The sequence below is a fragment of the Lepidochelys kempii genome, chromosome 7 (assembly GCF_965140265.1).
Source record: "Lepidochelys kempii isolate rLepKem1 chromosome 7, rLepKem1.hap2, whole genome shotgun sequence".
Lineage (NCBI taxonomy): Eukaryota > Metazoa > Chordata > Testudines > Cheloniidae > Lepidochelys > Lepidochelys kempii.
In genome coordinates, this window is record NC_133262.1 from 89,632,083 (window position 1) to 89,654,887 (window position 22,805).

The 22,805-nt window shown below is 39.3% G+C and overlaps 1 protein-coding gene across 3 annotated transcripts in view; it reads right to left on the reverse strand.

Annotated features, from left to right (window-relative positions):
* Positions 1 to 22,805, reverse strand: part of PRKG1 (protein kinase cGMP-dependent 1) — a 901,242-nt gene that overhangs the window by 253,493 nt on the left and 624,944 nt on the right. For all 3 annotated transcript variants that reach the window (XM_073353692.1, XM_073353693.1, XM_073353691.1), the window contains one exon: positions 14,036 to 14,099. In XM_073353692.1, the coding sequence (XP_073209793.1) occupies positions 14,036 to 14,099 (64 nt within the window). The remainder of the gene's footprint in view (positions 1 to 14,035; positions 14,100 to 22,805) is intronic.

Genomic DNA, 22,805 nt, shown 5'->3' on the forward strand with positions numbered 1-22,805 from the left:
TAAAATAACTGATCATGAAACACAGGTTTATTACTTAGGAAAAAATATGCAGAATGAACTGATTCAAATCCTAGCAAATACCATTAAAAAGAAAATTGTAGAAACTGCCCATTCTGCAAAATACTTTTCAATAATACTGGACTGTACACCAATGTGAGTCATATTGAACAAATGACGACAATCATTCATTTTGTGCATATGGAAAGGTCTGCAGATGAAGATAATGTTGAAGTGCTCATAAAGGAACATTTTTGGGGTTTTGTTCCACTGAAGGAGACGACTGGAGCATTTATGACTGAAACTATTCTACAAGAGCTTGAAATAATGTCATTATCTGTTGAAAACGTACGTGGCCAGGGCTATGATAATTGGGAGTAATATGAAGGGTACAGACAATGGTGTGCAAAGGAGAATGATGGAAATCAATCCTAGGGCCTTTTTAGCTCCTTGCAGTGTGCATTCTCTGAATTTGGTTGTCAATGATGCTGCTAGATGCTGTTTGGAGGCAAGCAGTCTCTTTGACCTGGTGCAACATGTTTATGTGTTTTTCTCAGGCTCAACACAACGTTGGGAGATTCTGACTCATGGAATCATAGAATCATAGAATATCAGGGTTGGAAGGGACCTCAGGGGGTCATCTAGTCCAACCCCCTGCTCAAAAGCAGCACCCATACCCAATTAAATCATCCCAGCCAGGGCTTTGTCAAGCCTGACCTTAAAAACTTCTACGGAAGGAGATTCCACCACCTCCCTAGGCAATGCATTCCAGTGTTTCACCACCCTCCTAGTGAAAAAGTTTTTCCTAATATCCAACCTGAACCTCCCCCACTGCAACTTGAGACCATTACTCCTTTTCCTGTCCTCTTCCACCACTGAGAATAGTCTAGAACCATCCTCTCTGGAACTACCTCTCAGGTAGTTGAAAGCAGCTATCAAATCCCCCCTCATTCTTCTCTTCCGCAGACTAAACAATCCCAGTTCCCTCAGCCTCTCCTCATAACTCATGTGTTCCAGTCCCCTAATCATTTTTGTTGCCCTTCGCTGGACTCTCTCCAATTTATCCACATCCTTCTTGTAGTGTGGGGCCCAAAACTGGACACAGTACTCCAGATGAGGCCTCACCAATGTCGAATAGAGGGGGACGATCACGTCCCTCGATCTGCTCGCTATGCCCCTACTTATACATCCCAAAATGCCATTGGCCTTCTTGGCAACAAGGGCACACTGCTGACTCATATCCAGCTTCTCGTCCACTGTAACCCCTAGGTCCTTTTCCGCAGAACTGCTGCCTAGCCATTCAGTCCCTAGTCTGTAGCTGTGCATTGGGTTCTTCCGTCCTAAGTGCAGGACCCTGCACTTATCCTTACTGAACCTCATCAGATTTCTTTTGGCCCAATCCTCCAATTTGTCTAGGTCCCCTCTGTATCCTATCCCTGCCCTCCAGCGTATCTACCACTCCTCCCAGTTTAGTATCATCCGCAAATTTGCTGAGAGTGCAATCCACACCATCCTCCAGATCATTTATGAAGATATTGAACAAAACCGGCCCCAGGACCAACCCCTGGGGCACTCCACTTGACACCGGCTGCCAACTAGACATGGAGCCATTGATCACTACCCGTTGAGCCTGACAATCTAGCCAACTTTCTACCCACCTTATGGTGCATTCATCCAGCCCATACTTCCTTAACTTGCTGACAAGAATACTGTGGGAGACCGTGTCAAAAGCTTTGCTAAAGTCAAGAAACAATAGGTCCACTGCTTTCCCTTCATCCACAGAACCAGTAATCTCATCATAGAAGGCGATTAGATTAGTCAGGCATGACCTTCCCTTGGTGAATCCATGCTGACTGTTCCTGATCACTTTCCTCTCATGTAAGTGCTTCAGGATTGATTCTTTGAGGACCTGCTCCATTTTTCCGGGGACTGAAGTGAGGCTTACTGGCCTGTAGTTCCCAGGATCCTCCTTCTTCCCTTTTTTAAAGCTTGGCACTACATTAGCCTTTTTCCAGTCATCCCCGGTTCGCCACGAGTTTTCAAAGATAATTGCCAATGGCTCTGCAATCACAGCCGCCAGTTCCTTTAGCACTCTCGGATGCAACTCATCCGGCCCCATGGACTTGTGCACGTCCAGTTTTTCTAAATAGTCCCTAACCACCTCTTTCTCCACAGAGGGCTGGCCATCTATTCCCCATGTTGTGATGCCCAGCACAGCAGTCTGGGAGCTGACCTTGTTCGTGAAGACAGAGGCAAAAAAAGCATTGAGTACATTAGCTTTTTCCACATCCTCCGTCACTAGGTTGCCTCCCTCATTCATTAAGGGGCCCACACTTTCCTTGGGTTTCTTCTTGTTGCCAACACACCTGAAGAACCACTTCTTGTTACTCTTAACATCTCTCGCTAGCTGCAGCTCCAGGTGCGATTTGGCCCTCCTAATTTCATTCCTACATGCCCGAGCAATATTCAGACTCACCATCTGAATTCTCTAACTGTGAAACCACTTAGTCAGACAAGATGGGGGAGCTGCATTGATGCTCTGAAGCTTCTTCACGATGAACTTGGAAACGTTTATGATGCCCTAATTGGAATTTCTGATGATACTACTTTTACTGGATCATCTGGCAATACGGCATGTTCAGATGCAGAAGCTCTTGCAAATGGCCTTTCTAAGTTAAAATTTGTGACTTCACTCATTTTAATATCCTTTTTGAGATTAACATCACTAGTAAGCAGCTTCAGGAAAAGAACTTGAACATACATTCTGCTATTCAAAAACTGCAGCAAACTAAAAATATTCTGGAGGAATTCAGAAGTGATGAACGGTTCAAAAGAACACTGGTAGATTCTCTCGAGCTTGCTGAAGAAATAGACTTTCCAACAGAATTTGAACCAGAGCCAGTTCGCATTCGGCAAAAGAAACAGCATTTTCATATGAAGGATGAGACACACCCATTCATAACCCAAAACAAAGGTTGAAAGTGAATTTCTACTTCACAGTCCTTGATACTGCTATTCACTCTGTTGACGAAAGTTTTCAACAGATGCAACAGCTAGAGTTAGTATTTCGATTTCTATATGATATCCAAAGCTTGCAAAAGAAAACAGCAAAACGGATAAGAGAATTTTGTGTAAAACTGGAGTCGGTATTGACTCATGAAAATTCAAAAGACATTGATGCTACAGATTTGTGTAGTAAGGTTCAGACTTTTTTTCAAGACGACTTAAGAAACATTCCACTCTTGAAGAAGTACTGAAGTTTGTTTGTGAAAATAAATTCACAGACAGTTTTCCAAACATTTTTATAGGTCTACGCATTCTTTTAACTTTGCAGTTTCCATAGCTAATGGGGAACGTAGCTTCTCAAAGTTAGAATTGATAAAAATATATCTGCATTCAACAATGGTGCAAGAGAGACTTCTTGGACTTGCCACAATGGCAATAGAGCATGAAATAGCTGGAAAACTGGATCTAAAAGAACTAGTGACTGAATTTTCAAAACTTAAAGCAAGAAAAGTCATGTTTTAAGAGCACAGAGTGTATTTTATTCGGAGCGTTTCGTAAAAACATGTTAAAGTTCATTGTAGAGTTTTCTTATTTCTTTCTATATTGGATGTGCTGGTAATGGCAGTTAAAGCAGGATAGCATAATGGATGATTGTGGATTTGTAATAATAAAAATTATAATTAACATTTTTAATGCATTTTATTTGAAATTGGATTGAAATATCATCTAGCTGTCATGTACAAATCTATTCTGAAAATTTTGTCTCTCTCTTTTATCAGATCTCAGAAACACTGGTTGGATAGACGGACGGACAAACCGAATAATTAAGCCTCTGTTTAAAAAAAAAAAGAGCTTAAAAAACATTAAAAGGAAAAAAAGGGGCAAAATGTTTCCCACTTTACCAAAAACCTCAGCCTAGATCTGCCCTTGGACTTTGGGGGTGGAGGTGCCGATTGCATGGTTTGCCTAGGGCACCAGTTGCTGGCAGCGAGTCTAGGGCTGCCCCTGCTTCCATGTGCAATGAGGTGGGTGGCTGCTGCTCTGCTACATGGTGCTAATATTTAATTTAGAAGTCTTACCTTAGATGGCTAATAAACTATTTGCACTACCACTTACTACGATATTTTGATTAGTCATAAAAAATTTGGATTGGGACCAAATTGTGTTTTTCCTTGCCCATTTGTACAAACAAAACTTAATTTGGAGGCATGTTCATGAAAAGCTATTAACAAAGGAATGCAAACATGGAGAATTGAAATATATTTCCATAATCTGACAAAACGTTTAGAAATAATCTTTCCCACGAATAGCCCAGCTCTAACTATAATCCACAGCCTCCTTTGGCAACAACAATGCCCATAAGCTACAGTAACTTCGTTTGAGCAAATGCCATATTTTATCTTTTAGAATTAAAATGGAGAAAGCAGTTTTGCTGCTGCTGCTTCCAGAAAGACCCTCTCCCCTTATTTATTTGAAATTTCTCTCACATCCATTTTCCCCCTAAGGTTATTATTTAAATATGCTTAAGGCATCATCTTCTGTGCCATGCAGTAATATCAATGGGTTCTAAACTTAGAAGGTAATTGTGACATGATGCATTGAAGAGCAGAGAATTACAGATACCTGATTGCCTGATACCTGAGATTTGACCCTTAGCATTCACCACGAAAGAGATCGCAGGGAGAGAGAGCACTAAATATTTGCAAAACCAGGAAATGCTAAGCACAAGCACTATGTATCTTTCTTGTTCTAATCTGTGTTTGTCATAAGTATAAAGGGAACGGTAAACCCCTTTAAAATCCCTCCTGGCCAGAGGAAAAATCCTCTCACCTGTAAAAGGTTAAGAAGCTAAAAGTAACCTCGCTGGCACCTGACCAAAATGACCAATGAGGAGACAAGATACTTTCAAAAGCTGGGAGGAGGGAGAGAAACAAAGGGTCTGTGTCTGTCTATATGCTGCTTTTGCTGGGGATAGAACAGGAATGGAGTCTTAGAACTTTTAGTAAGTAATCTAGCTAGGTATGTGTTAGATTATGATTTCTTTAAATGGCTGAGAAAGGAACTGTGCTAATAGAATGACTATTTCTGTCTGTGTGTCTTTTTTGTAACTTAAGGTTTTGCCTAGAGGGATTCTCTGTGTTTTGAATCTAATTACCCTGTAAGGTATCTACCATCCTGATTTTACAGGGGTGATTCCTTTACTTCTATTTACTTCTATTTCTATTAAAAGTCTTCTTGTAAGAAAACTGAATGCTCTTTCATTGTTCTCAGATCCAAGGGTTTGGGACTGTGGTCACCTGTGCAAATTGGTGAGGATTTTTACCAAACGTTTCCCAGGAAGTGGGGTGCAAGGGTTGGGAGGATTTTGGGGGGAAAGACGTGTCCAAACTACGTTTCCCAGTAAACCCAGTTATAGTTTGGTGGTGGCAGTGGATATTCCAAGGACAAATTAATTTGTACCTTGGGGAAGTTTTAACCTAAGCTGGTAAAAGTAAGCTTAGGAAGTTTTCATGCAGGTCCCCACATCTGTACCCTAGAGTTCAGAGTGGGGGAGGAACCTTGACAGTGTTCATGTATAACTTTGCCCAGGAAGTGGCGGGGGGAACTATATTCAGAATTTTATGTTTCAGTTAAACACTGTAATCATGAGAATTTGTGCTATGTATTAATGTTACATTGTAGAAGTGGGGGGAGACGGGGAGGAAGAAAGGCTTGATACAAAGTGTGTTGAAGTCAATGGAAAGTCTCATGTTTCCTTGGATCAGGCTTCTAATTAGGAAAAGCTAGGTGAGAATGTTGAGCAATTAACAGAAATATCATTAAACTGAATGATGTAGTTTTTTTTTTTTAACATTACAGCAAACTATGTCAGTAATTCAGAAGCACGGTCCATCTTTAATAAACACAGCTCACTGTGTTTGTTTGATCATTTTCAGATCTTGTCCTGTGTTAGTCAGTTCTATCAGCTTTTTGTTTAAAAAGAAGTATTAACCAAAAAACAATCACCAAAAAGATGAACAAGATTTTAAGTGAAGCAACTAAAGATAACTATTGTGATCCATGCCTTCAGCACCTGGAGATTAGACTAGTGTGATGTTGTGTACATCGTAAGAACATAAGAATGGCTATATTGGGTCAAACCAATGGTTTATCTAACCAAGGATCCTATCTTCCAACAGTCGCCAGAACAGGGCAATTCATCAAGTGATAATTCCCAACATTCTGTTCACTTTTTTGAGTGCCGCTGCTCATTGAGTGGACATTTTCAGGGAACTATCCACAATGATTCCAAGATCTCATTCTTGTGTGGCACAAGCTAATTTAGACCCCATCATTTTGTATATATAGTTGGGATTATGTATTATGTTGCACTTATCAACACTGAATTTCATTGCCATTTTCTTGGCCAGTCACACAGTTTAATGAGATCCCTTTGTAATTCTTAGTAGTCGGTTTTGAACTTAACTATCTTGAGTAATTTTGTATCATCTGCAAATCTTGCCACATCACTGTTTACCCCTTTTTCCAGATCATTTATGAATATGTGGAACAGCACAGGTCTAGTACAACTCTTTGGGGGAACTACTAAGGATTATGTTTCTCTGGGTTGTGCCACAGCTCAGCCAGGAAGTAAAGTAGTATTTGCTGAGTCAAAGTTTCCCCCTGCTCTTCCCACCAAAACACGAGTATACAAGGCTAAAATTTTCACTGTCTTCAAGATTGAAGCCCTCCAGAAAATAGGCCTCTACTGAGAGGCTATACAGACTGTTATGGTACTAGGACTTCCGGTAACTTGGGTAGGCTTCAGCATGAGGTATATGGGTGTATGTGGGAGCAAGGGGGTGGAAAGAAGGGAAACAGAGATAAGATACTGAGTGGTGGTATGAAGTTGGCCTGCTCCACAAACCAAGAGACCAGAGATAACTTCTGGTAGATTGTTTTACAGGTATAACTAACGAAGAAAGTGAGATCAGTTTTCAAAAACATTTTCCCAGTTTACCATAATATGAGGGATGTTTTAATACCTTAAATATTTTGTGAATAGAATTCAAAATGTTGATAGTAGGCAACTCATTTGCAGTTCATCACAGAGTCATTTTTTGTTTGCAGATCACACCAATTGCAGTAAATTGCTATGCATATTACACGGCTCTTCAAAGTACTTTCTAACATTTTCAATAGAGCTGATTTAGAGCTCATCACAGATTCCTTTTCTGTTTCCAAATCACATACATGGTAAAGAATTGCTAGAAGACAAGCACTGGTTATGCATATTTTTAAAAAGGAACTGTTTATTACATTTTCTTTTAAAGTTTCCTAAATAGGAAAAATCATCTGTCTTCTTCATAAATTAATTTAAGTGAGTTACTAACTGTATGATGAGGGAAAACTAAGTGATGCAAATTTGTAATATGCTAAGGGAAACAGAAACTATTAAAACAGAGACTTCCTATAAAAACATGTAAATATACTGGAACTCCCGCAACAAAAGGGTGGGTGGGTGGGGTGGGGTGGTTCCAGTATATTTACATGAGGTGTTTCAGCTTTATATATTGAAGGACTTTTAAATGTCTGTCCTATCTATAGAACTATTGTGAACCACTTCATTTTTCACTGAATTTCCCTCTTTTTGTACATAATTTTTATAGTCAATGAATATTTATAGCAATTGAATATTTATAGTTTCCTTCGGTGCAACACAGTTTATTTGGACAGTAGATTTTACATTGGTAGCAGGCAAACACAAGACTATATAGCTGATGTAGATATGTAGGCAGACAACCATGGAGAATCTTTATCTATTCTCCTTCCCGCTCCTGTCCAGGCTCTTGACAATCCTGTCACCACTTTTTTTTTTTTTTTTACATCTCTTTAATCTGCCCATTCAGGTCTATTCCTACTGCTAAAATCTTGGTCAATTTGGAGTGGAGACGGGTAGGAAGAAGTCATGGGCTGGCATGCCCATTGAAGCACAGTTTATATTGTGGTGTATTGTTTGTATAGTAGTTCTGGTAGAGTTCATAAGCCAGTCTTTGGGTGCCAGTTTGTCATCATAGATCTTGCTGGACATACGTGAAATTTGAGTGAAAGATTAAACTGTAAACAAAGGTGGACAGGCCATACGATTTTGAGTGAATCTGTAAACAAGGGTGTGACAGACCATTTGCTGGAGACAATATCTCCAGGGCAAGTTGAGATAAGTGGGATAACTGATAAACTTAAAATGCAGATAAGGGAAGGACATAAAGAACTGGTTCCTACATAATCCATACAATGTCCAAACCAATTAGATTCAAGAAATTCAGATTTTAGTAGTTAGGAAAAATGTATATAAACTGTGTGATGTATAACATGAATTGGAATTGTGATATCACTATGTACCTAAACCCCTTACATCTGATCCTTGCCTAAAGTAACCTGAGTGATGAGTTGGAATTGAACTAAGTTTTTTGGACTCCCAGAGAACTAGATGAAATGTACTCCCAGAACTGGATGAGATGTTATGGATAAGCCAAATGGAAAATCCCAACATGATTCAGACTCACAATACACTTATGCATCCTATTTGACATTTACTGGTCATGTTAAAAAGTCAGCCATATGTCTTTTTGATAATATGTACAGCATTTTTCATATAGAAAATATCTATATATTTTATTATTATAGATAAACAACCACCAACTAGAAGATGATATGCACAGCCACAATGCTCAAAAGAAAAAATCAGTCTCATATAAGCCACAGACACATCTTACTTATTGACAGAGTTAGCATGTTTGGCAAGCCCAAGGATAAATAACCCAATAAAGTCAGAGACCAGAAAGAACTGCTTCAACACAGACAACTGTGACTTAGTTTAAAACAACATACATCAAACCCTGAAAACATAAAGGTTCTCAGGTTTTGAAATAAATGAAAAAAAAATTCAGCTGTGACCAAACACTTTGAAAAATGGTAATAAAAATTTCAGTCTCATACATTTTCAAAAAATATATGAATATAATCATTTTAATTAAAAAAAAAACAGAACAGTTCCTTTGCTCTGTTCTAGCCACTTTTCATCACCCTAGCATCAGAAAAGGGCAGAAAGTTGGTATGAATCAGCTAGCTAGCTAAAATTCTGGTTCTCTGCCTCTTTAAGGAGATGCCAAGGGTTGTCTAGAATGCAGTGTTCTCTGGTGATCCCCAGTTGTTATAATTGCCCTTGGGGGCCACTACCAGTTGGTGCAGTTTGAAGCTTTGAGACTGCTCTAAACTATGTTGGGTTAGTAACAGAGCAGAATTGATTTCAAGTACACGGGTTACACCCAACATTTGTAGTCAAATTCTATCTGTACAGGTAAAGATAAAATTTACCTAGTTAATATGAATAAATTAGATGACAAAACTACAACACAATTATTAATTGGGGCTCAAATCTGCTCACATTCAAGTCAATGGGCCTGGTTCTGCTTTCACTCTGGTATAAATCATGAGCGACTGCAGTGATGTTACATTAGTGTGAAACCACTAGAAGACAGAGGAGAATTGCACTCATGTTTTGTTAATTCACATTCAATTTATCTCTGCTAAATAAGTAATTTTAATTTTTCTATCAACTTTAAAGGTGTGGTCATGTTATCATACATGGTCATTTTCTCACTGTCTTCCTAACATTTCCACAATTGCTTTGGATAACAAATACAGGTCTTTAGTTTCTGGGTTTTAGCTAACAGCTCTTTTAGAAGGTATTGGAAAAATATAGTGCACCTGTGCTGCGTTCTTCTTTGCCAGCAGGCTGGCTAACCTAGTGAGGAGGGCTTTAAACTAGGTTCACCGGGGGAAGGAGACCAAAGCCCTGAGGTAAGTGGGAAAGCGGGATACCGGGAGGAAGCACAGGCAGGAAATCGCACCTGGAGCTGCAGCTAGCCAGAGATGTCAAGAGTAACAAGAAGGGTTTCTTCAGGTATGTTGGCAACAAGAAGAAAGCCAAGGAATGTGTGGGCCCCTTACTGAATGAGGGAGGCAACCTAGTGACAGAGGATGTGGAAAAAGCTAATGTACTCAATGCTTTTTTTGCCTCTGTTTTCACTAACAAGGTCAGCTCCCAGACTGCTGCGCTGGGCATCACAAAATGGGGAAGAGATGGCCAGCCCTCTGTGGAGATAGAGGTGGTTAGGGACTATTTAGAAAAGCTGGACGTGCACAAGTCCATGGGGCCGGACGAGTTGCATCCGAGAGTGCTGAAGGAATTGGCGGCTGTGATTGCAGAGCCATTGGCCATTATCTTTGAAAACTCGTGGCGAACCGGGGAAGTCCCGGATGACTGGAAAAAGGCTAATGTAGTGCCAATCTTTAAAAAAGGGAAGAAGGAGGATCCTGGGAACTACAGGCCAGTCAGCCTCACCTCAGTCCCTGGAAAAATCATGGAGCAGGTCCTCAAAGAATCAATCCTGAAGCACTTGCATGAGAGGAAAGTGATCAGCAACAGCCAGCATGGATTCACCAAGGGAAGGTCATGCCTGACTAATCTAATCGCCTTTTATGATGAGATTACTGGTTCTGTGGATGAAGGGAAAGCAGTGGATGTATTGTTTCTTGATCTTAGCAAAGCTTTTGACACGGTCTCCCACAGTATTCTTGTCAGCAAGTTAAGGAAGTATGGGCTGGATGAATGCACTATAGGGTGGGTAGAAAGCTGGCTAGATTGTCGGGCTCAACGGGTAGTGATCAATGGCTCCATGTCTAGTTGGCAGCCGGTATCAAGTGGAGTACCCCAAGGGTCGGTCCTGGGGCCGGTTTTGTTCAATATCTTCATAAATGATCTGAAGGATGTTGTGGATTGCACTCTCAGCAAATTTGCGGATGATACTAAACTGGGAGGAGTGGTAGATACGCTGGAGGGGAGGGATAGGATACAGAAGGACCTAGACAAATTGGAGGATTGGGCCAAAAGAAATCTGATGAGGTTCAATAAGGATAAGTGCAGGGTCCTGCACTTAGGACGGAAGAACCCAATGCACAGCTACAGACTAGGGACCGAATGGCTAGGCAGCAGTTCTGCGGAAAAGGACCTAGGGGTGACAGTGGACGAGAAGCTGGATATGAGTCAGCAGTGTGCCCTTGTTGCCAAGAAGGCCAATGGCAGTTTGGGATGTATAAGTAGGGGCATAGCAAGCAGATCGAGGGACGTGATCGTTCCCCTCTATTCGACATTGGTGAGGCCTCATCTGGAGTACTGTGTCCAGTTTTGGGCCCCACACTTCAAGAAGGATGTGGATAAATTGGAGAGAGTCCAGCGAAGGGCAACAAAAATGATTAGGGGACTGGAACACATGAGTTATGAGGAGAGGCTGAGGGAGCTGGGATTGTTTAGCCTGCAGAAGAGAAGAATGAGGGGGGATTTGATAGCTGCTTTCAACTACCTGAAAGGGGGTTCCAAAGAGGATGGCTCTAGACTGTTCTCAATGGTAGCAGATGACAGAACGAGGAGTAATGGTCTCAAGTTGCAGTGGGGGAGGTTTAGGTTGGATATTAGGAAAAACTTTTTCACTAAGAGGGTGGTGAAACACTGGAATGCGTTACCTAGGGAGGTGGTTGAATCTCCTTCCTTAGAGGTTTTTAAGGTCAGGCTTGACAAAGCCCTGGCTGGGATGATTTAACTGGGAATTGGTCCTGCTTCGAGCAGGGGGTTGGACTAGATGACCTTCTGGGGTCCCTTCCAACCCTGATATTCTATGATTCTATGATTCACAGAGTTTCTTAAGAAGAATCAGTGTATTAAATTGTGACATTAAGAGTGAGATTATTCCCTGCCTCACACTGTACCAAGTCAGTCACTTTCATTCAATTTTTGTTAGAGTAAAAGCTAAGATAAAAATACAATTACTTTGTTAATTCATTTACATATGTTTGATTTTGTAAAACATTAAGTATACAGCCTTGCAGTAAGTACTACAGGTAATTCTATAGTTTATGAAGAATTTGTTACATGAAAACAAAGAATAACACAGTGAAAAGCAAACTTAGGCCACTTAGGAAATATAAAAATGTCTGTTGGAAAGTCCTCTAATGGATCATCTAGTACAGACTAGATGCAATTAACCAGTTATCTTGATAGAGGAGTGTACAGTCTAGCATTAAATAATTGGCTCCATACAGGTATTGGTTACACAGGGCAAACCACTTTAAAAAGAAAAAGATATATTCTCCTACCAAAGCACTAACATCATTTCCATTAATGTTATGCAACTTGTGTCTCTTTTATTTTTTCCAGTTAGGATTCAGCTTGTTTCTATACTTCACCCTTTTTCTTGATAGCTATTTTCTTATAACTCAAGAGATCAACATAAAACTAAAGAGTCAAATCTTGCTAGTTTTACTCATAAATGTAAAATTAACAGAAGTAATGCTAGATAAGTGTTCCCAGGAATACTTACTTTTATATTTTTGTATCTCATTTGTTCATCATGTTTTTTTTTTTCCTGACAGCTAATGTGTAGCTAGAAAAGTATTTTATTGACTTTACATATTTTCATTTAAAACTGATGTATAGAGTTTAATATTGTTAACATGATCCAAATAAATTAAACTATTTCCAGTTAAGCATGTATTTTTGATATACACAGATTTAATTTGGCACAGGTTTATTTACAGCATTCTGAATTATTATGGCTATTTTTCAAAATACCACAAACATTTCTCTGGCAGCAAGACAGGAAATAAAAATGCCCCATGATTACTTTATTGTGCCTGACAAATGTATGTTTTGCTTAGATTTCTAATAAAAACAGAGGTTGCAAAATTTTCTCACATATTAAACAAAAGAAAGCAAAGGAAAAGTAACAGCATATTAATAGAGGTTGCAGAACTAAAAGGAAGTTAAAAATCAGCTTTTTTCATGACTATTTAAGTATTATGCCTTCATTCTTTTGCTACATGGCTATACTATTGGTTTTGTTGGTCAAGTTGTGAAAAAAAAAATCAAACATTTAAAGCATACAAGTTAAATTTGTAATGGTCTCATTAATTGTGCCTGTAATATACAGAAGTGTGTAATTCTGATGTGCAAAATGGGCAGTTAAGTAGGCAAATACAAACTATGCTATATGCAATGTAATTATTTTAAATTAATTTTATGAGAGCAAACAGGAACCCCAAAATGCTGCAAGTCCTGTTAAGGACTCATTAAAAGCATGTCACTAAATATATCAAATGTCTTATTGCTAGTTTTTATACAAAGACTAAATCAAAATATATTTTGTGTGGCACATGTACAAAGCAGAAGGAAAGTGAAAACAAATTCATAAGCCAAGAGAGTATTGAAATGGCCAGATTCCTAGAATGTACTAACCGCTTTGGGAGTTGAAAACACTCAACAACTTGCAGGCTAAAGCCCTAAATTAGCAAAGAAACTTCCAAGATAAGTTTCCTAAATGATCACTGATCTCCCTCTCAGACTAAATGAGCCAAATCTGTATGCTGAGCCTGATTTAGGCTACTGACCCCGTGGTGGAAAGTCTGCCAGAGGATGGGAGCAGTGGAGCAGGCTGGCCACAATCCCCACTCCACTTGGGAGGGCCAGAGTCAGCGAGCATAGACCAGAAAGATGTGAAGGGGGCAGCAGTAAAATCCTGGCTTCACTGAAGTTAGTAGCAAAAATCCTATTGACTTCAGCAGAATCAGGATTTCATCTAGGAAAAAAATTAATTTGGTATAGCTCTTGGGCAGACCCTTCCAGCAGGGCATCTGTTATATCTGGACATGTCTGCCCTACCCTGCTGTAATCTCAACGGGAGGGCAATAGACATACGGTTACCACCCTCCTCCAAGGCTGATATTGTCCTCCAGTGAATGTAGAAAGATGCAAGTTTCACTATCTGCACCTTCAGGGTTTAACCAAGCTCATTATGTCTAAATAATGGAACAGATAACCATGATCTGGAACAAAACTGTGAAGCTGTGAATTCTGAAGAGAGCCTAGAAGATTTTCCTACAAGAGGGCCTACAGGCCATGGACCTCATACTATCCTCAAGAATTAAAATCACTTACCTCTTCTAGGACATCTGCAAGCTTACTGAGTATCTCTTCAGGAAGACTCTGGAATGTTGGAACACTGCAATATAAAATGGAAAAGAACTATTGTTTAATTAATAAAGTTAGTTTATTTCATAAAGTCAGTTAATCAACAAGGTTCCACGAGAGCCAAACAACTTTATTATTTATAATCAATATGGACTCAATCTTGTACTGTAGTTCTTAACTACCAATTTTAGCTTAATAAGCATAACTCTTCAGGATTGATCATCATAAAAGTAGCATACACAGCGAATTCTTATTTCTCTATGTCTCCTTGGGTATAATTGAGACATTCAATGGTTACAGAACAGGAAGCTACATGGAATAAACATTTTGAAGCTACGCCTTTCCTGTATAAGGTGAAATGTGAATATCTTCTCAAAAATTCATATTGGGGATCAGCTAAATGAAACTATGCTACAAACTCTTCCGAGTGGCTTGTCTTCTTGGCTGCCCCTGCTCTCACTTTCTTCTAAGTGCAGCTTCTATGCACACTTGAGTGGGCCACAATCCCTGGGCCAAAGTTTTCAAGCACAAAAATTAAATGTAGGCTCCTAAATCTAAATTTTGGATTCTAAATAATTAGGTTGATTTTCAAAATTGCTTATTGCCCAGCAGCTCCCAGTTCACCTCAATGAGAGCTACTAGATGCTCCAAACTCTTGAAAATTAGCCCATTTATTTAGGAGCCAAAATCAGGATATAGGAGACTAATCTTAGGGTCTTATTTATGAAAATCTTGGTTCTGATTGCCAAGCAGCAGTAAACAAAAACATTAAAAAGGTGGCTTATACCCACTACCATTTGTGGTCCCTGGTCATGACCCGGGTCCCTCGTCTCTGCTCCCATCAGACTATTTTTCCTTCATGTGAATCATGTTCATTTCAGAGTGAGCACAGAGATGTGTTCACATTGGATTATGTTTTAAATTATCTTTTAAACCACTTGAAATAAATTTCATCTGATTTTTTTCAAGTGTTACAGTTTAAACCCTCCCCCACCCCGCTCTTCATTAACTTTGATTAACATTTCCAATCCTATTTTAGATTTAAATGTTAACACCATTGTAAAACTTCTCTGATAAATACATTATTCTTCTAATTAAATGCCAATTTAAAATATTTTTATAACCATACTAAGTGACATATTAGGCTTCTATGTTCTCTTCATTTTAACAATACTTGTATGAGAGAGGGCTAGTAGAAGCAGCAAATTATGGATGAAATTCATCCTGTGCAAAGGGCCAGCCCAAGGCCAATCATTTACATTCCACTTTAGCTGTCAGAACAGAATGTATGTGGGAGATGAGTGGTGTATAGGCTTTGGGTGGGCCCTCTATACAGGGTAAAGTGTACCCTAAATGAATCAGTCATTTTTGCCTGGGTAGATGTGGGTTCAGGCCTTTTTTAGATCACTGAAATAGAATCCTCCCATAGTGTAGAGAGCCAACAGAAGGCTCTCTGCATCGCAGAAACCTTCCACAAGGACTGTGCTGGGGGTTTGCTGGCAGGACAGCCACACATGGGTGTGCACACACTCACATGAGGCACAGATCGTTCTTGGCAGCCCCATATAGTCCAGTGTGGAAAGCCAAGGGGTAACCCAGAAACGGTCCAGGGAGGGACCAAAGATCCCAAAGTCCCAGTCCCCAATTATACTTGTTTTGAGTACCATGGCCACAGATTGTGGCGCATATTAGCAACCTAATGCTAGGGTAGGGGTGAAAGAGGCAGTGCTGCAGTCCTGGACTCTGGACCTGAGCTGGATTTCACCTCGCTAAGTGGTCAATATTCCAGCCATATAAAGTCTGGTTCTATGCAGGTGGAGTAAATCCAGTCTTGAGAGGTACTGACTGTTCTTGTTGCACATCAAAGTAGTTAAAGGTACTCAGCACCTCACAGAATTGGGCTCCTGTGAGTCCTCAGTCCTGCAAGGGAGTGAAGCATCTGTAATTCCCATTGCTGTTTATGGCATTTGTGGCTGCTAAATACTCCTAGGATAAATCCCCAAATTAACAAAACATTAACACTATTTATGTTAGTTTATAATATGCTCCATACCAAATAGCAACAGTATCATATTTGGGGCCAAATCTCCTTCTCATGTGAAACTCCCAGTGAACATTTTTGAGCATGTGTTTACCAGAATTTTTCCCTATATGAGCTTAAAATTAATGTGTTCTGTGACATGGTTTATAGTAAGTTCTTAAAGTAGACAGAATCAGTCATCATTTATTAAATATTAATGAAATATATATAAATCAACTGTGTATTATTAATTACTAATTGAGGCACAACTGGCCACTTATTAAATCACGAGATAAATAACATATACAATTAGTACTTGTTACAAAGCCTACTGAAATCAATGAGACCCTTTCCATTGAATTCAATGGGCTTTGGATCACTTAGATACTGACAGTAATTTTCAAAGGCTTTTGCAAACATCTAAATATATGAATCCCATCCAATCTATAAAAATAATGATGCAGAAGTGTTCAGAGTAATTAAGTGCTTGCTGTTCCAGTAATAAATACATTTTGGCAAATGTAAGGGTTTTTAAAATGTAAGCGCAAGCTTCTGTCATTCACAGTATTTTTTCTGCAAAACACTGTTTCTAATGGAGGTACACTGCTGCTACTATACTGTGGACCAAAGTAAAAAGATGGGACAGAAATTATTGCTTTGATATCCATGTATTACAGACATTCATTATTCCAGCTTTACCATTCTCACAAGAAGAATCAGAAAGAATGAACTGATAGAGTATTATTTCCTACAAAAGATAGCTGTCCAAAATTTTGCACTGTGAAATTTCACCGAAATCAGAATTAGGACAGAATTTAGCACACCACATTTTTAATGAAAGTATTTTCCCTTTTAGAACACAGAATCTTCTGCAAAAACTTTGCTACAATGAAGGTAATAGATCCATTGCAGTCTAAGTTGTAGAAAAAAAACCTTTATGAAGCCTGTTTCTTAAGCAGATAAGAGAAATGGCTTTGTGTATGTTGTATCAGACAAACAATCTCAATGAACTAAATAGTCCTACTGTCAAAAGCTTAGGGTATTTAAACAAAATGAAGTTCACAACATAAAAGGGTGAAGGAAGGAAGAAATGTCTAAAGCTTTTTCACTGCAATGGAGCAGATAATTAGACAATGAGAAATGTTGATAAAACACAAGTCCCAAACAAATTATATCCCAGAATTACAAAATTAAATATCTTAGTAAACAGAAAGCCTTTAGAAAGGATTTATGATAGCTCAGAAAGGACCAGGGTGCTTCTAAATGACTGGAGGGTGGTAATACAGTTAGCTTGTATTTACATTGTGGAAGATGCTCAGATACCACAGTGATGGACAAGTTTATAAAAATGTAGAAAGAATATATTTATGAAACGGGATAGAAAAAACAATTATTGATCTGTGAGCCTGATTTTATGAGGATTTTGAGATGTGAGATGATGATGATACACTGATAAGGAACGAGATTATGAAGATGGATAAGATTATGAAATGTGCAACATTATAAATGTATAACTCAAATGTATTGGATAATTAACTTGATATATAAAAAATCATGAATAACTCTTCTATTGATATTATCAAATTGATAGATGAGGAAAAAACAATAGACTTAGCTGGATTTCAGGAAAATTTTTGATATTATATTATACAACACATTTACTTACAAAGACCAATATTTTCAAGTATGAGCATCCTCAATTAGGCACCAGAACCCATATTCAGTCAACCATGTTTGAAAATTTTGGCTAAATTCAAAAAGAATAACATAGGCAAGGACTACAGCATTAGCAAAGAGATAAGAAAAAAGTGGTCATGAAGAAAAAGATATGTAGTAGAAAGATAATAACTGGGGTGATACAAGGCTTAATATTTTTCTAACTTTTTACATACAATGTTTTCAGAAGGCTGCAAGTAGAAAAAAACCTTATTTTTGTTGATTGCTTAAAAGTGGAGAAGGCAAAGTCTGAAAATATGTAAAACAGAATAAACGTTATTCTGGATGTAATGTTAATTTATAAAGAAAAATCTGTTATCTTCAGAAAAAGAAAAATTAGAATGCAAGCTCATAAAGTAAGATCTTAAAAGGAAAGGCATCAGTTCATGCTAACTACGGGAGTGACACCGTCAAGGTCACAAAATTCAACACACTTGCTGGAGAACCTAATCCCAACCTCTTTCACTTCCCTGTTTTCTGTAGATATTCTCCCCAAAGAGCAGGAGAAATTGGATATCCCTCTCTTTCCCCCCTTCCCTCCAGTGTCTGAGGAGCTTTTGAAGGCCAGGGATCTTCTGGAACTGCTATCTAGAAACAAATGGTACCGATTCTCCTTGGACTTTAGAGATGGGTTTCTGAACCACAAGGTTCTTCTTGGCCAGACATGTAAAAGCAAATGGACTCTCGCCTCCCACCTCATGGACTCCTCTAGCAGGCTGTCTCATCATTATAGCAGACTGGCAATGCCCATTCAGGCACATTCATGTTTTCTCCTGAACTATTTACAGTGAACACTATTTTTTCCAGTTGCCTTAGATAATATCACATTTTGTCAACATCTATGTTATTGCCTAGGTATTTCTCATAGGAAACACTGCAGGTATTGAGATGGTGCTACATAAGGCAAAGCTGGAATGCTCTTAGATGTACTCACTCTATCTGTCCCTAATGAATGCTAATACTTAATTACTTGCATACCCCAAAATTCAACTGAAATTATTGTTCAGAGAACGGAGATGGGACCCCTGCATAGTAACTAATTTTCAGACTAGTGGTTAAGAACTGAAGGAGTGAAGTTGTACATAACCAGTTCAGATGGGATTTCAAAAGGTATGCAGCAAACTAATAAAGACAGCAAGAGAAGTACCTAGTGTTTATCAATTCAAACATATCTATAGCAAAGTTTGTAAGAGGCTATGGATCAGAGCTACTAATTCCATTTTTATGTTAAGATCATCAGTTTTCATTTTCTGGATTTTAAATTAAAACTGAGCTGGCTTGCATTGTTTTTACTTATTCCTCAATTATTATATGCCAAGTCCTGTAGTCAAAGATATTTACAGAAAGTATTTTATACATCTTGTAGAGGGTTTTTGGATAAGAGACTTTGTTCAATCCCAGATCCAGATTCTCAGATGCTGAGCACCCAACAGCTTCCTTTGGCATCAGTTGTAGAAGTGAGAGCACAGCACTGTTGAAAATCCATCCCCTAGTGTCTGCTCTACATGACATCAGGTTACAACGTACATGACCATTTTAGGCAGTAATAATTGGGTATGGATATTGTTGCAGAGCTCACACTAGCTGACCTGGTGGACTGCTGACACTTGAATATAAAATTCTGCTTGGGTACTTCAGTTCTGAACCATGGTAGGAAACCATAGCATGCAACATAAATGACCTTCCTGAAAAACTTCACACCAATTCCAATTAATAGATGCCTTTAAGCTAAACATTTAAAGGTAATGGTAGGGTGTGATTAAGAGTTACATTTACAGAATGACAGCTGAGGCTGGGAAGCTTGAGCAGGAGGAGCTGCACTGCAGCTTTTTACTCAGAAATGTCAGCGTATGAAATGTTGGGACTGACAAGATGTTACACCTCTTCTGTGTGGGTTTCTACCTGGTTAGTTTTTTCATCGTTCAAGACAGTGTAAGGAAATTGAATTTTAACAAAATGGGCCAATAAACCTTGGTCTTTTACCAATTGGCATACTAAGCTTTGTCAAAATGATGACTGAAGTAATAGAATAGATAGCAAATTGTTGCCATTATTGAAGCCACGATGAACACCGTATTGGAATTCCTTTAGTCTCCTTGACCAAGTGATTTTAGGTTTTAAGTCTGGGTATGGCACAGAGAACAGAATTAGTTGTGTTGGCTGATAATTTCCTCCTAGTGGTGAATGAAGTTCAAATGTCTATGAAGACTTTTTGGTCCATCTGCTGTCTTCAGAACCATTAACCACAACGTGTTCTTTGATTGTCAATACACACTGCAGGATAGATGGTTTCTCCATTAGCTGATTCTTTCTTTTTGAAAGATATCAGGAGTAATACTGTGTTACTACTCATCAGCTCTGAGGGTTCTTTTATATGGCATTCAAAGGGTTTCTATTCCTTGGCCCACCTGTTCAACACATCTGTACAACGAAGTCTTGGATTAGTGCTCAGACACAACACAGGGAGGCATGAGGACATGCTTGTAGGTTGAGGAACAAAGAAGAAGAAACAGAGAAGGCTGTTTTGGATCCCTTGTTTGTGACCTGGGTTCATGTGGCTATCAAACTCCTTCTGGATGTTCTGGTATCAGATACCTAAGATTACTATTTTTTCCTTTTGGGTTAGTGCTATGTGCTCTGCATGGAAGTGAAGAATATAGAAAGCTGCTTGCTTTGCAGTGCCTATTACAGAAATCATACCACACCTTGCTCAGAGGCTGGCAATGGATTCCAATTCATTCTGGGTGTAATTCAAAGTGTATTCAAAGTGCTGTTTTTGATCTATAAAGCATTTAAATTGTTTAGATTCCAAGAGGTCACCTATCTCCTTGTGTGGTGAGATCAGCTAATGCAGTCACTGTATGGTTTAAACTGGAGTAGGCTCTGCATGGTTTAAACTGGAGAAGGCTGGAAATAGGGTGTTCTTAGTAAGATGCCCTTGACTAACTTCCCTTCTCAATTCAAGAAAGAAAACATCTGTTGACTTTCAAGAACATGCTGCAAAACCTGCAAAAACTTTTTTTTGCTAAGCTTTTGAAAGGAGGGTATGTATAGCATTAGTGTGTATTACAGATAGTCCTAGTCGGTTACTTACAAAAGGAACACTTCACAATTTCCCATTGATTTATATTGTAATACATGCAATTGTTACAATAGTTTCACCTAAGCCACATAGTTACATGCATTTTAAAACTCAAAATAAATCAATACAAGGAAATAAAATTGCAGTCTGTGCCCATTTCCTGAAACTAATTTTTGTATCAACATAGTGGAATGAGGATCAAAGTATCTTACGATGCTTATCCTTTCTTCACAGCAAGTGCCTTCCCCACTATTGCCAAAAGGGCATTGCCTTTCTGAGCTCAAAGACTTCAAGATAAATACTGCCGAGTAGAATCTGACACTTGATTTAGGTTACTGGCAAAAAACTACATTCTGAAGAACTTGAGCTAGAATTGCCATCCAACGGGCAGCTGTCCAGTTGTCTGCAAGTAGTGTCAAGGAATAAATTGCTGGCGCAGCCATCCTCATGATAAATCATGACCTTAAAATGAGAAGGAAATAACTTGAGCTGAACCTTATCCACTGAAGTCTGAAAACATACATTTACTGCGATATCCTTGGTCTTGTGTTTGCGTTCTGGAACTAGTGTATCAAAGCAGCACACCACACACAGTCCAGCTGGTGTCTGCACAGATCTAAAACTACCTTCTCCATTATTATCTCTGTTCTTTTTAGATTTACTTTTGCTTACCTGATCTGCTTGTACAAAATACTTCTGAAAAATAATCAAGGAAGTTATCTGTAGAATATTGGCACCGCTTTCCATGGAAAATAGCCTCGTAGAGACTTAGCTTCTACTTTTACCTTGAGGGCCAGATTTTGTCACCTTTACATATATTGTCTGGTATGTGTAACACAATCCAGCAGAAATAAGTGGGACTGCTTGTGGAGTAAAGTACAACCCAATGCAAGAAAGGCCCTTATTTCCAGAGCTGCCAAATTCTGTGCTCTTCCACGTGGGACATTTCATGTAAACATTTAAAGAGCAATGTACATATTTGTAAGAAATTTGCATATAACTATACACTTCAGATTATGATCAATATACCCCAGTTTGGGGTAGGATATGGAAATGTACAAATCATTGCAGCTATGGTGGATAGGACGCTGGGTGGGTGCATCTGTGCTGGAGGATGTTTGGAAGTTCTAAGTAGTTGGGTGCATGCTGAGAAGTGTCTGGGGGATGCTAGAATGTCTGGAGGTTGTACCTAGCTGCTGGGGATGAGCAGGAAGCCTTTTGGGGAGGAAGCCAGCTGGGGATGGCTAGAGGGAGCCTGGTGGGGATATCTAGGGAGGGGAAGCTGGGGTTTGACCAGGGACTGTGTGGAGGTGCCTGGGAGGAGAATTTGGAAGGGTGGGGGAAATGAGGGCTCTTAGATCCAGGCCTAGTCACCTTACCTTCTGTCACCACTCATGCTTGCTTTTGATGCTCCTGCTGCCTCCACTTCTGGCTGCTCCTTCCCTGCTCTAATCTAGTAGGTGGAGCAGCAGCCTCTGGTAGCTGGCAGTAGCAATTACAGGCCATCCCTACTGCCCTGCTTATAGGTCAATATCTCAGCCTAGTTGTGGGAATGTGTGAAAGGGCTGTCAAGTGTGTGATATCACATGAGATATTTGACTCATGGCAGCCCTGTGTTGTCAAATGTCACACTGAAATACACCGTGAAAACAATGAAACACGACTCCTCCTTTCTGTCAGTGTCACAGATATTCTTGGAGGGGTGGAAGAGGGGAGGTAGTAAATGGGCACGGAATGGCAAAAACAACCCCACAAAAAGATGAATTAAGATTTGATCTGAGCTCTCCAAAGACTCCATATATACTCTATCACAATTATGACCGATAAGACAAATCTAGTCTTCCTGCAGCAATTCACAGTATATTTTACTTTGCTTACAAAAAAGCATAGAAAAAAGACAAAGAAATGTGGGGCTCCTA